We start from the raw sequence: 15784 nt of genomic DNA, 5'->3' as shown, positions 1-15784 counted from the left end.
CCCATCTATAGGTGATGACCAGTGTCCATAAACCAATAATTTATGTGATCCCTCTTCCAGAATAAATTATCCAGCTTGACCACTTCAAAGTGTTATCCTAAACACTCCATGAAGTGCACAATTAGTATTTTGAATATCTCTTCTTTTCCAATGGCTAGATAATTGTGATAGTGTCTACTGAAAATCCTGTTGGTCAAAGATCCCAAAAAGCGAAAAGTCTGCAATTTGCCATTTGGATTTAAAACCACACACAATCCTTTGAATTTCTCTTGGGAAAATTCATAATACGTTCAATAATTAATTTTCTTCTTTTCCAGGTACTGAAGATTTGACTATTACACCAACCTAACATGGGAAAAGTGACTCTTAAAAAGTTATTTCTATGTGCCATCTTCTCTGTTTCATGTGTCCTTATTCTACACATTAAATGGACCGAATTCTACAGTTTCATTTGTAAGTAGTACCGGCTAATTATAAATAAAATACATTCTTTCTCTTTCATCATAAAAAAAAGAAAAAGGACATTGGCTCAAAGGGCAATATTGCTTACATGCTTACAACAATTTTACAAAGTGATGTAGAAAATTGACATCTGGACTTGGGTTGTATCTGTCCTGTTACTTTTGCTGTGTTAGTATAGTTGTGAATAACCTTTTATAACACATGCCAAACAGGAAACAGAACAGTAGCTCTGATTTTAGTAAAATATAAAAATTCAACCAATTAAAACATGAACAGAGAAAAAAAGGAAATAGAGAGGACATTTCTAAGGTTCCCATCTCAATCCTAACAATATTGTGGTTGTTGTTCTACATTTCTGTGATGTCGGTTGAATATGCAGAAACTAGAGAAAAATCAAGAACCATTTACTATCAATTACTAGCTATACATGTAGCATGCATATAATAAAAAGTGGTTGAAAAACACAGGGGGATTGTAAAACACTCGCCCAGCGCTTAAATTCTGAGGGTAAAAACCACATAACCATAAATAAACTCGGTATAAAATATCATAAAATGTTGCTGATCGCAGCTATTGTAAAAGAGAAACAATCTAAAATATAATGTAATAAATACTAAAACAAGCAATGTCCAGCATGAATCACATTCAGCAGCGCTTAATATGTATTCAACATATCCTGATCATATAGTCCTCATGTGAGAGAGTTATACCGCCAAAACAGTCTCTATTCAAGGTAAAGACCAGTTATTCCTCAAATATTTGGTGTTCCCGGTGCTCAGAAATAATTAATCCGGTATCAGCCTTCACCACACCATCAGTGACCCCTTAAGAGTGGGCACTCACCAGAAATAACATGGAAATACGCCTGTAAGCATTGGTTGCTTGAACCCTTGAAAAATCCGGACCACCTCTGCTCTCACCAGAAGAACTCCGCTTTCCAGTCTCAGTCAGGGATCAGCTCGTATCCATAAAATATTGGAAAGATAGGAGGCACAATAGTGTGATACCGTTTCAAAGAAGCTTTATTTAGTACCCACACTCAAACATAAACCCCCCAAATCCAATATGCTTACATCAAGATAGAAATATTCAAGCATGTAATGGATAATCACGATGTGATGGCCTGCTCACCGTTCCTGCATAGGATCTGTCCGTATAGCCTATGGGTGAGATCCAGAGTTCGGCCAAAACCTCGGTGACCATGCGGGAGACAGCGTGCCTGTGTCCTGACGCATTTTGTCGTGTGCAACTTCAAAAGAGGACACTGCACTCTGTCCCCTATAAGTACCCTGAAAGATTAGGACTGGTTCTGCCCATTTGTGATGACTCCTCCCCTTGGGAGGGAGCTCGTGGTGCCGTTTTCCCGCCAATTGGTGCACTTTCGGTTTCCCCGATATCGGATGTGACGTGTGTTGTGTACATTTATCATCCCCCAATCATGGCGTGTGAACTGGCGTAAAGAGAGTTGCCGCTACCGCAGCGGACCAACTCTTCCGGTATAATAGGCCAGGAGCATCAGCGATGCGTCCTCTGCTTACACTACCTTTGTGACGTTGTTTCCGCTTCCGCCTCGGTAAACGACTTCCGGGGCATACGGCTGCAGCGCTCTGACCTGTGGACCTCGACACACCAGGGTATCGCCTCCGCTGCGGTTACCACTTCCGGTTTAGACAACCCGGATGTTGTTGTGTGTGAGTCAGCTGCGACCATAATAATACTATATCGGCAGCACAGAGGCATTTAATCGGTACCACTTATGAGTTCCAATACACTCAATTTATGAGGGCATAAGTGTAACCCAGTCCTATTCCGTGATATACCGGGTAAACATTAGTATGCATATTCAGGGTAAATTCCTACACCAATTACTACTAGCACATCAAATCCATAGATGCATCCATATAATTACTGTAGGTATTAAAAGTATATATACATATCTGTATAAAAATGCTACAAACAATATTTTACATTAAAAGTATTAAAAGAAGAAAATGCAATAAAACTTATATATCTCAATGTGTATCCAAAATAAAATGGTGTGATCCATAAATGTGAAAATATAAAAAAGTATGTACAAGAGCCCGCCAACATAATAAATATATGCACGATTTTAAAAGCTACATACCTACAGTAATTATATGGATGCATCTATGGATTTGATGTGCTAGTAGTAATTGGTGTAGGAATTTACCCTGAATATGCATACTAATGTTTACCCGGTATAATATTTTATGGATATGAGCTGATCCCTGACTGAGACTGGAAAGCGGAGTTCTTCTGGTGAGAGCAGAGGTGGTCCGGATTGTCAAGGGTTCAAGCAACCAATGTTTACAGGCGTATTTCCATGTTATTTCTGGTGAGTGCCCACTCTTAAGGGGTCACTGATGGTGTGGTGAAGGCTGATACTGGATTAATTATTTCTGAGCACCGGGAACACCAAATATTTTAGGAATAACTGGTCTTTACCTTGAATAGAGACTGTTTTGGCGGTATAACTCTCTCACATGAGGACTATATGATCAGGATATTATGGAATACATATTAAGCGCTGCTGAATGTGATTCGTGCTGGACATTGCTTGTTTTAGTATTTATCACATTATATTTTAGATGTAGCATGCATAGTCACCTATCTGGAACATCCATTTCAAGAACTGGCTATTACTTTCTTCGGCATATGTAGGGAAGGTCCTGTATCCATGTGGCCATCATTAAATTCCAAAATGTGGCAAAGCTAGTGATGGATCTGGTTAAATATTAATTTGAGTAACAGAAGGTAATAAACGGAAGATGTAATTCCAAAAGGGTATGAATTTGCAGCTTGGCCAAAAGATCTGAAAGAAATTTCCCTTGCTGCTGCATTCTCTCCAGAACAATGGGGAAGAGTCAAGAAGAAATCGTGATTATCTCTGAGCTGTGAAGTACAATTTTTGGAATCATTTTGTAGAAGACTCCCAATGAATCACACATCTGGAGGCTAGGGGAGGCCAATTTTCCACCTATTGCCAAAGCATTTGAAAAAAAAAGTCAGAGCTAGGTCTTTTTCTCATTTGTATTATTGTAGGTGTTTTCCACAATAGTGAAGGTTAGGTAAAGGAATCATACAATAGGGACTTTGATACATTCAGTGTTCTATTATAATAGTGGAGAAAGGCTTCCTTAGGTTTCTTAGTCAATGGTTCTAATGCAGTGGAAATTGTGGAAGTCTTTGTTCAAAATATGGTAGGTTTGTTGTAAATCTTTAAAAGTCCTAAGTGAGTTCCAAGGATGTAAAGGTAGAAATTTCATGGAGATCCTGTTACATTGCCATTGTTCTACCGGATTGAGGTGATATTTCCAGATTTTATTACTAGCTGTAAAGTTTCATTCAGACGGCCATAAAAATTTTACTGATTGTATGACACGTGTTTTCTAGGAGAAAAATCATGACCAGTGAAATACTTGCGTATAAATGCGTATAAATGTGTAAATATGTGTATGCGTACTTAACTACTTGCCGACCGGTCACGTTGACCCTACTGCGGCAAAGTGGCTCAATATCGTCCAGCGACGTAGACCTACGTCGCTGGACCCCTCCCCTTGTGGAGGCTCGCTCCCGCTGTATTCAGACACAGCGGGAGTCGGGCCAGGGGAGGAGCGGCGGTGATCGTCGGGGATCGAGTGTGGAGATCTGCCCACTTGTGTAAACAAAGCGGGCGGATGTCCTAAGTGACAAACAGTGACAGATTGCAGGATTCAGCATAGCTGAACCTGTAATCTGCGCCTGTGTCACTCAGTCCCCTCCCCCCACACACGTTAGTAAGCACCAGGCATACATTAACCCCTTGATCACCAATAAAAGTTAACCCCTTCCCTGCCAGTGTCATTTTTACAGTAACAGTGCATATGTATAGCACTGATTACTGTAGTAATGTCACTGGTACCCCCAAAAGTGTCAAAAATGTCAGTCAAGGGTCTGATCTGTCCGCTGCAATGTCGCAGTCCTGCAAAAAAAATCGCAGATCACCGCCAGATCGCCGCCATTACTAGTAAAAAAAAAACAATAAAAATGGCATAAATTTCCCGTAGTTAGTAGCTGCGATAACGTTTGCGCAAACCAATCAAAATACGCTTATTGCGATTTTTTTTACAAAAATATGTAGCAGAAAATAAATTGGCCTAAAATGTTAAAAAAATTAGATTTTTACATTTGGGGGGGGGGGGGGGATTTCATATAAAAAATTGTGAAAAATATTGTTATTTTTTTTAAATTGTCCCTTTTTTTTGTTTATAGCGCAAAAAGTAAAAATTACACAGGCGATCAAATACCACCAAAAGAAAGCTCTATTTGTGGCAGAAAAAAGCACATAAATTTAATTTGGGTACAGCATTGCACGACCGTGCAATTGTCTGTTAAAATAACACAGTGCCGAATCGCAAAATATGGCCTGGTCAGGAATGGGGTAAAATCTTCCGGTCTTAAAGCGGTTAAAAATACGCTTATTGAGAATTTTTTTGTCAAAGACATGTAGCTAAATACATTTTGGCCTAAATATATGACAAAAATTGAATATATTGGATATTTTTTAACTGTCAAAGTAGAAAAATATTGTTATTTTTTTCAAAATTGTCGCATTTTTTTATTAATATCGCAAAAAATAAAAAGTGCAGAGGTGATCAAATACCACCAAAAGAAAGCTCTGTTTGTGGGAAAAAAAGGACGTAAATGTTTTTTGGGTACGACGTTGCATGACTGCGCAATTGTCAGTTAAAGTCGCACAGTGCAGAATCGCAAAAAGTGGCCTGGACGTAGGACAGCAAAATCCTCCGGTGGTAAAGTGGTTAACTTGTTTTTATGCTAATGGGTTTTTCCCTTTTGTTTAGAACTAATTTACACATGTACAAATGCAATTACATGCATTTATATCAGTAAGAGCATAAATCGCATGTTCTTGGATGCAGATTTTTGGATTCTGTGTTATGGGTTAGAAAGCACCTCATGTTTACACACCTGTCTGAATAGCTCCATTTAAAACAATGCAGCTGTGTTCAGATCTGTAATTAAAAAACACTTGTATATGCATTTTTTTTTTTTTATGGTCATGTGAATGAATTCTAATTGTCAAGTATTGGGATATTCAGGATTGGTATCCCAAGAGGATTTCTCCCAAAAATCCTGGGATTCAAGACCTAAAGTTATTTTCTCTATTTTTTACCAATGTTTATCTTGAGTGGGGGACTGCCAATATTTCTGTTAGTTAAATATTATGAACTTATAGCAATTAATAATGTTAGGGCTACCTGTGGCAGCCAAGGCTTTAGGCAAAAGTAACATGGTGTTCCTGAATCTGGGTCATTTCATGCCCCCCATAGATATCGGTCTAAACTCTATTTGTTATTTTTTTTTTGTTTTTTTCTTTCTGTGTACCTTTTTGAGGGGGATTCTCCCCCTATCACCAGGACAGAAACTATGGGTAAATTACCCTAACACAGCCACTAACACCAATTAAACATTTTTTAATAGAGAAGATTTAGGGTGTAACCTAGTTGCATCATCCCCAGGACAAAAGGGGATGGAAAAGCTCACTAGCAAGAACAAGACAGTTACAAAAAGCCGACAAAGGCTCTATCCACATGTGTGCACAGCCTATTGCATTAGGGTGTGCACCCCAAAGCTCAAACACAGATGCATGTGTGTGTGTGTATATATATATATATATATATATATATATATATATATATACAGTGCCTTGCAAAAGTATTCGGCCCCCTTGAACTTTGCGATCTTTTGACACATTTCAGGATTCAATCATAAAGATATAAAACTGTAATTTTTTGTGAAGAATCAACAACAAGTGGGACACAATCATGAAGTGGAATGAAATTTATTGGATATTTCAAACTTTGTTAACAAATAAAAAACTGAAAAATTGGGCGTGCAAAATTATTCAGCCCCTTTAGTTTCAGTGCAGCAAACTCTCTCCAGAAGTTCAGTGAGGATCTCTGCATGATCCAATGTTGACCTAAATGACTAATGATGATAAATAGAATCCACCTGTATGTAATCAAGTCTCCATATAAATGCACCTTCACTGTGATTGTCTCAGAGGTCCGTTTAAAGCGCAGAGAGCATCATGAAGAACACACCAGGTAGGTCTGAGATACTGTTGTGGAGAAGTTTAAAGCCTGATTTGGATACAAAAAGATTTCCCAAGCTTTAAACATCCCAAGGAGCACTGTGCAAGCGATAATATTGAAATGGAAGGAGTATCAGACCACTGCAAATCTACGAAGACCTGGCCGTCCCTCTAAACTTTCAGCTCATACAAGGAGAAGACTGATCAGAGATGCTGCCAAGAGGCCCATGATCACTCTGGATGAACTGCAGAGATCTACAGCTGAGGTGGGAGACTCTGTCCATAGGACAACAATCAGTCGTATACTGCACAAATCTGGCCATTATGGAAGAGTGGCAAGAAGAAAGCCATTTCTTAAAGATATCCATAAAAAGTGTCGTTTAAAGTTTGCCACAAGCCCCCTGGGAGACACACCAAACATGTGGAAGAAGGTGCTCTGGTCAGATGAAACCAAAATCAAACTTTTTGGCAACAATGCAAAACGTTATGTTTGGCGTAAAAGCAACACAGCTCATCACCCTGAACACACCATCCCCACTGTCAAACATGGTGGTGGCAGCATCATGGTTTGGGCCTGCTTTTCTTCACCAGGGACAGGGAAGATGGTTAAAATTGATGGGAAGATGGATGTAGCCAAATACAGGACCATTCTGGAAGAAAACCTGATGGAGTCTGCAAAAGACCTGAGACTGGGACAGAGATTTGTCTTCCAACAAACATAAAGCAAAATCTACAATGGAATGGTTCACAAATAAACATATCTAGGTGTTAGAATGGCAAAGTCAAAGTCCAGACCTGAATCCAATCGAGAATCTGTGGAAAGAACTGAAAACTGCTGTTCACAAATGCTCTCCATCCAACCTCACTGAGCTTGAGCTGTTTTGCAAGGAGGAATGGGCAAAACTTTCAGTCTCTCGATGTGCAAAACTGATAGAGACATACCCCAAGCGACTTACAGCTGTAATCTCAACAAAAGGTGGCGCTACAAAGTATTAACTTAAGGGGGCTGAATAATTTTGCACGCCCAATTTTTCAGTTTTTTATTTGTTAAAAAAGTTTGAAATATCCAATAAATGTCGTTCCACTTCATGATTGTGTCCCACTTCTTGTTGATTCTTCACAAAAAATTACAGTTTTATATCTTTATGTTTGAAGCCTGAAATGTGGCAAAAGGTCGCAAAGTTCAAGGGGGTCGAATACTTTTGCAAGGCACTGTATATATATATATATATATATATATATATATATATATACAAGTATATATAGGCACGCCGAGTGAGTAGTGTGCTGTGTACAGGCTGCAGAGTTACAAAGTGTGCTATGTACAGGGTATGGGGCTCAGGAGTGTTATGTACAGTACACAAGGCTCAGGAGTACGCTATGTACAGGTAGCAGTGCAAAGTAGGGCGCTATGTACAGGGCGCATGGCTCGGGAGTGTGCAAAGTACAGGATGCAAGACTCAGAAGTGCGCTATGTATAGGGTGCATAGTTGAGGAATGCGCTATATACAGGGTACACTGCTCAGAAGTATGCCATTTACTGGATGCAGAGTTAGGGAATGCATATCTCAGAGGCCAACTTACCACCCACCTCCCTCCCAGTACAGAGCTCTTTCCCTAAACCTGTCCTTTGCTTCCAGTACAGAGCTGTACTTTCTCCCCCAAAATCCTCTCTACTCAACCTAAAGAATAGCAAGGTAAGAGAGAGGGGCTGCTACTGAAGGGCAGCTAAAACATATTCAGTGTACAGGCAGTCTTTAGGAGGAGGTGCCACCAAGACACTAGAGCTGTGCACATCCCCTCAACCCCTCCCCCCCCCTCTGCTCTCATGGGGATAGTGCAGAGCACGCACCACCGGGAGAGGAGCCTGTTACTTGTAAACACAGAAGCTGGGTTTCTGTGTCTGCAAATGACAGTAGCAAGTGGTGGGCAAGGGGTTAGGTCTAGAGATGGAGGATCTCTGTTCTGGTATGTTTTAGCTGAAAAAAAGCCCTTTGCACAGTGGGTGATTAGAGTGTGCCTAGGCACATCTGGCACACCCTGTGCGCATGCCTATGGCTCTGTCCCTTCCCAACTCTATAGAAACCTTAAAAGAGGTTTTAGTTAGAGCTGGCCTTAAATTAAATGATAGCCAAATCCAAGAATAACAATTTTGTATTTTGCAGCTTACTAATCCTTAAATGTTGGTGGCTGCATCCGGTTTCATTTTTCAGTCTAAGAACATTTTCAGCAAGTACAAAAAAATACCTGTTGATCTTCCTAGAAATGCAGAGTCCTTTTCACTTCTAGTGAGCTGTACAGAAAGTAAATCAATGTTATCTTTTACACTTTTTAACCTGTCATCCCCTGTGTAATGGAGATGAATAAAGACAGACATGTTATGGCATACTGTACAATGGCCAACAAGTTCACTCTCCTTGACAGTTGGTGGGGCTTAGCCGAGACGTCCCCAGTAACAATGTGAACCTAGTTTCAAAGTGACACACTGAAAATGGTTACCAGGCTTGCAAAGTTCATGGCAGGTATTTTACTAAACTGTATATACAGTTGGGCAGGATTGACCGAAACAATTCATGTTTTTTTCTATCTAGAGCACACAACAGTGAGCATGGTGAATATTTTTACAACCAGAGCAGCTAATGTATTCTAAATATATAAACAGGTGGGGGGTACTGCGCTTCTGGGTAGATAAATATATGAACTGTGCTAAGTAATACTGCCTATTACAATGAAAGGAGGGAACTATAGCATGTATGGGTGATTAAATAAATAAATAAGGTGCTATGTATAAAAACTGAAAAGTGCATCCGTACTTGAATAAATAATTACACAGTACTACAATATTAACACGGCACTCTAAAAGTAATAAATACATAAAGGAATAAAACACCACTTATAGTGCTAATAATGTAATAGTGACAGATAAAGTGCTCAAGTGCATATAAATAAATATATTAGGAAAAATAAAGTGTCCTCTGTGCTCCACAAAAATACAACAGTCTGGGTGAAAATATAGTCCAAATGATTAGGGTAAGTGTTCAAGTGGGTAAAATTATCCACAGGTGCTGCTCCTTCACCTAACACCATGCTTGGGGTGATGGGGTGCTTCTCCTTAACCCCTTTAAGTGTTCTAGAAGCTCACCTCAAGGTCTAAAGGTAAAGGCCTTATAGTTAATCCAGAGGACTCCTCTCCAATCCTGTACTGTGCTCCACTAGGGCCAGATATCTTCAGGGGTTCAACCCCTGAAGAAGCCACGTGATGCGGAAGTGGCGTAACACGTAGGGACGCTCGGACCGGAAGTGACGCACATTGCGGAAGTGAGGACTGCGATCCCACTCCGATGCTACTATATGCGCTTATTTTATTCAACAAATGTGAGTGTTTTTAACCTTATTTAAATAAAGCACCCCGTTTTTCCATGACATACTTGCACTATTTCGAGCCTTTGTTTTGAGATCCACTGAGACCGATGGGAGCCTGGAGAGGGAGTAGGGAGCCAACCCACCCGCAGCAGCCCAGATATCTGGCCCTAGTGGAGCACGGTACAGGATTGGAGAGGAGTCCCCTGGATTAACTATAAGGCCTTTACCTTTAGACCTTGAGGTGAGCTGCTAGAACACTTAGAGGGGTTAAGGAGAAGCACCCCATCACCCCAAGCACGGTGTTAGGTGAAGGAGCAGCACCTGTGGATAATTTTCCCCACTTGAACACTTACCCTAATCATTTGGACTATATTTTCACCCAGACTGTTGTATTTTTGTGGAGCACAGAGGACACTTTATTTTTCCTAATATATTTATTTATATGCACTTGAGCACTTTATCTGTCACTATTACATTATTAGCACTATAAGTGGTGTTTTATTCCTTTATGTATTTATTACTTTTAGAGTGCCGTGTTAATATTGTAGTACTGTGTAATTATTTATTCAAGTACGGATGCACTTTGCAGTTTTTATACATAGCACCTTATTTATTTATTTAATCACCCATACATGCTATAGTTCCCTCCTTTCATTGTAATAGGCAGTATTACTTAGCACAGTTCATATATTTATCTACCCAGAAGCGCAGTACCCCCCACCTGTTTATGAGTTTGACACTGTATGGTTATCAGTTCTGGTACTAGCAGCTTCAGGGATCTACACCAACCCTTGTAAATCGTTCTCCCTAGACAGCGCAGGACCACACTACTCTCTATTCTAAATATAAGCATTCTCCCTTACCGTCATTCTGAGATGACAGGGACTGTCCTTCATGGTATTGTAAGCGGACTGAGTCAGACTATGTGATGTAAAGCAAAACATACAGAGGGCCTTTATCTGCTGAATTCAATACAAATGTATTAAACTTGTCCAGCACTCCATGGAATCTTTTAGCAATTAAATTCCTATTTACAGAGTATGCAGTAGAAAGGAAGACTGCTCTTAAGAGAGAATAATGGACCACCATTGCTGACCTTTTGAAGTTACTGATGTGTAGGTATGATGGTGCTGGACTAATAGTATTGAGGTATTGATATGTCATAGAATTCAGTCTTCCTTCACAGAGGTTAATGTGAAGTGACAGAGCCGTGTAGATGGGCCTTGATCTGGTCTCGGGCTGCTGCCTCTTTGATGATGTTTCAGTGAACACTCAGGAGATGGCAAATCTATTGGTTAGGTATTAAGGAGCACCCAGTATAAAACTTAATGACACAAAAAGGTAAATTAGAAGTACTATATGTTCTGTGTAACGGTATCAAATAAAGCCAATGTGTTCGGGGGGAAATCCCTCCCCCTTCCTCAGGGCTGAAACCGCCGGTATGAATGAATTCATGATTAAGTACAATTAGACCATTTTAAAATGTAAGGATCAAACCTGGAGTTATTGCAAGCTGCTGGTTTAGTTGAAGTTACTGACCCCCTCCTTATAGTCTCCCCCTATTTCTCTTGCTGCCATATTATGATTTATGATTTGGGTATTCAGCATAGCTGAGTGGTGGGACTCTGATGGTTCAGTGTTGTACAGGTAGTACAGAGACAGATTTTTGTGTGTATTTCCAGTTTTGCAGGCAAATATGAAAAAAGACCACCATATATTTGTTAGGTGTTCACACAGTATACTTAAAAATATATATATATTTCTTACCTTTAAACTGTTTCAAGGAAGAAGGTGTCATGGTGGAGTCTAGGAATTTCTGAACAGTCTCCCAGTGTCTTGTCCCCACACAGAGTGAGCTCTACCTCATTAACAATGCAGAAGTGTGGTTACTATTTTTTTTTCCCTTTTTAGGCTGGCCAAAGATAGATGGAAATTTGGCTGGTTCAGCAGGGACTGGCCAAATTTCAATACATCAATGGCCATTGCCACTTGAACAGTTATGCTAGTTTGAATGGGAACATGTTACAAATAGTGTTGAGCGAACACGGACTGTATTATTCGTGTTCGTACCGAATAATTGGATTTTTTGTACCCGAACACGGACACGGACACTTTACTGTATGTTCGGGTAAAAATCCGTGTTCGGTCGTTTTATTTCCGGGTTTTGCATGCTTTGGCGCTCTTTTCATGGCGGGCTTTCAACAGCCAATCAACAATCGTTTAACTGGTGTGCCTTAAGCCATCCCAGCCATGCCTGCAAATGTCTCAGTAGCTGTGATTGGCCGTCTGAAGCATGTGACCAAGTCTTTATAAGTTCGAGGCAGCCGCAGCGGCGTCATTATGCTGCTTAGATTCAGGGACAGAGCACACATCAACGTGCTGGCTGCTGATTAGGGAAAGATAGGCAGGAAAAAACCATTTGTGTCCGGATAGAATTGAGGGACAGGTCGGAGTGTTTAGGCAGGGCGAGTTGTAGGCATTTTAGGGATAGAGTCTGCTGAATTATATAGGGTCAGTGTCTTCTACAAACTACAATCGATATTGCTGTGTGGGGGGTGGGGTCTGCACTCAATCCTGATCTACGATCTCTTCTCAATCCTGTTAGGGACAGAGTCTGCTGAATTTTAGGGAAACTGTGTTCTACAAACTACAATCGATATTGCTGTGTGGTGTGGGATTGGAGATAGGCAGGTGTCAGTGATCCACATCCATTTTTCTGTGTGTGAGCTGCAGTGAACACAATCTTTTTGGGCTGCAGTGAACACAATCTTTTTGGGCTGCAGTGAACACAATCTTTTTGGGCTGCAGTGAACACAATCTTTTTGGGCTGCAGTGAACACAATCTTTTTGGGGTGCAGTGAACAAAATCTTTTTGGGGTGCAGTGAACACAATCCTTTTTATTGTGCAGTGAACACAATCTTTGTGGGGTGCAGTGAACAAAATCCTTTGTGGGGTGCAGTGAACACAATCTTTTTGGGGTGCAGTGAACAAAATCCTTTTTGGGGTGCAGTGAACAACATCCTTTTTGGGGTGCAGTGAACACAATCTTTTTGGGGTGCAGTGAACAAAATCCTTTGTGGGGTGCAGTGAACACAATCTTTTTGGGGTGCAGTGAACACAATCTTTTTGGGGTGGAGTGAACAACATCCTTTTTGGGGTGCAGTGAACAAAATCCTTTTTGGGGTGCAGTGAACAAAATCATTTTTGGGGTGCAGTGAACACAATCTTTTTGGGGTGCAGTGAACACAATCTTTGTGGGGTGCAGTGAACACAATCTTTTTGGGGTGGAGTGAACAACATCCTTTTTGGGGTGCAGTGAACAACATCCTTTTTGGGGTGCAGTGAACACAATCTTTTTGGGGTGCAGTGAACACAATCTTTGTGGGGTACAGTGAACAGAATCTTTGTGGGGTGCAGTGAACACAATCTTTGGGGGGTACAGTGAACACAATCTTTGTGAGGTGCAGTGAACACAATCTTTGTGGGGTGCAGTGAACACAATCATTGTGGGGTGCAGTGAACTCAATCTTTGTGGGGTACAGTGAACACAATCTCATACTGAAGGTTTGAGGGTGCTGCCTGTTCCATACTCCCCCTACTCCTCATCTAGCCTTTTAGGGGTACAAACAATAGTAATTGGGGCCTAGTGTGGTTGTGTACGTGTGATATACATACACTTTTTTGGGATCATATTTTCTATTCCGCTATTTAATCAAAAACCTTTGGGGATCAGTTAAATTGGGGGATAGTCTGTGTTGGTACGTGTGAGAGAGATCCACCTTTCCAAGTTGTTGGGGTTCATCTCATACTTCTGAAGGTTTGAGGGTGCTGCCTGTTCCATACTCCCCCTACTCCTAGCCTTTTAGGGGTACAAACAATAGTAATTGGGGCCTAGTGTGGTTGTGTACGTGTGATATACATACACTTTTTTGGGATCATATTTTCTATTCCGCTATTTAATCAAAAACCTTTGGGGATCAGTTAAATTGGGGGATAGTCTGTGTTGGTACGTGTGAGAGAGATCCACCTTTCCAAGTTGTTGGGGTTCATCTCATACTTCTGAAGGTTTGAGGGTGCTGCCTGTTCCATACTCCCCCTACTCCTAGCCTTTTAGGGGTACAAACAATAGTAATTGGGGCCTAGTGTGGTTGTGTACGTGTGATATACATACACTTTTTTGGGATCATATTTTCTATTCCGCTATTTAATCAAAAACCTTTGGGGATCAGTTAAATTGGGGGATAGTCTGTGTTGGTACGTGTGAGAGAGATCCACCTTTCCAAGTTGTTGAGGTTCATCTCATACTTCTGAAGGTTTGAGGGTGCTGCCTGTTCCATACTCCCCCTACTCCTAGCCTTTTAGGGGTACAAACAATAGTAATTGGGGCCTAGTGTGGTTGTGTACGTGTGATATACATACACTTTTTTGGGATCATATTTTCTATTCCGCTATTTAATCAAAAACCTTTGGGGATCAGTTAAATTGGGGGATAGTCTGTGTTGGTACGTGTGAGAGAGATCCACCTTTCCAAGTTGTTGGGGTTCATCTCATACTTCTGAAGGTTTGAGGGTGCTGCCTGTTACATACTCCCCCTACTCCTAGCCTTTTAGGGGTACAAACAATAGTAATTGGGGCCTAGTGTGGTTGTGTACGTGTGATATACATACACTTTTTTGGGATCATATTTTCTATTCCGCTATTTAATCAAAAACCTTTGGGGATCAGTTAAATTGGGGGATAGTCTGTGTTGGTACGTGTGAGAGAGATCCACCTTTCCAAGTTGTTGAGGTTCATCTCATACTTCTGAAGGTTTGAGGGTGCTGCCTGTTCCATACTCCCCCTACTCCTAGCCTTTTAGGGGTACAAACAATAGTAATTGGGGCCTAGTGTGGTTGTGTACGTGTGATATACATACACTTTTTTGGGATCATATTTTCTATTCCGCTATTTAATCAAAAACCTTTGGGGATCAGTTAAATTGGGGGATAGTCTGTGTTGGTACGTGTGAGAGAGATCCACCTTTCCAAGTTGTTGGGGTTCATCTCATACTTCTGAAGGTTTGAGGGTGCTGCCTGTTCCATACCCCCCCTACTCCTCATCTAGCCTTTTAGGGGTACAAACAATAGTAATTGGGGCCTAGTGTGGTTGTGTACGTGCGAGATACATACACTTTTTTTGATCATATTTCCTATTCCGCTATTCAATAAAAACCTTTGAGGATCAATTGAATTGCGGGATAGTCTGTGTCGGTACGTGTGAGAGAGATCCACCTTTCCAAGTTGTTGGGGTTCATCTCATACTTCTGAAGGTTTGAGGGTGCTGCCTGTTCCATACCCCCCCTACTCCTCATCTAGCCTTTTAGGGGTACAAACAATAGTAATTGGGGCCTAGTGTGGTTGTGTACGTGCGAGATACATACACTTTTTTTGATCATATTTCCTATTCCGCTATTCAATAAAAACCTTTGAGGATCAATTGAATTGCGGGATAGTCTGTGTCGGTACGTGTGAGAGAGATCCACCTTTCCAAGTTGTTGGGGTTCATCTCATACTTCTGAAGGTTTGAGGGTGCTGCCTGTTCCATACCCCCCCTACTCCTCATCTAGCCTTTTAGGGGTACAAACAATAGTAATTGGGGCCTAGTGTGGTTGTGTACGTGCGAGATACATACACTTTTTTTGATCATATTTCCTATTCCGCTATTCAATAAAAACCTTTGAGGATCAATTGAATTGCGGGATAGTCTGTGTCGGTACGTGTGAGAGAGATCCACCTTTCCAAGTTGTTGGGGTTCATCTCATACTTCTGAAGGTTTGAGGGTGCTGCCTGTTCCATACCCCCCCT

General features: G+C 40.9%; 1 protein-coding gene across 1 annotated transcript in view; it reads left to right on the top strand.

Moving 5' to 3' along the window:
* Nucleotides 1–322: 322 nt before the first annotated feature.
* Nucleotides 323–15784, top strand: part of LOC309552798 (carbohydrate sulfotransferase 9-like) — a gene marked incomplete at its 3' end in the record, with an annotated part of 28821 nt that continues 13359 nt past the window's right edge. The window contains exon 1 of the mRNA XM_082253712.1: nucleotides 323–453. Within this exon, the coding sequence (XP_082109838.1) occupies nucleotides 351–453 (103 nt within the window). The 5' untranslated portion in view covers nucleotides 323–350. The remainder of the gene's footprint in view (nucleotides 454–15784) is intronic.

This window comes from Pelophylax lessonae (assembly GCF_965119305.1).
Source record: "Pelophylax lessonae genome assembly, chromosome: 4".
Classification (NCBI taxonomy): domain Eukaryota; kingdom Metazoa; phylum Chordata; class Amphibia; order Anura; family Ranidae; genus Pelophylax; species Pelophylax lessonae.
The sequence above is the reverse complement of the archived record's forward strand: the minus strand, read 5'-3'. Positions and strand labels throughout refer to the sequence as shown.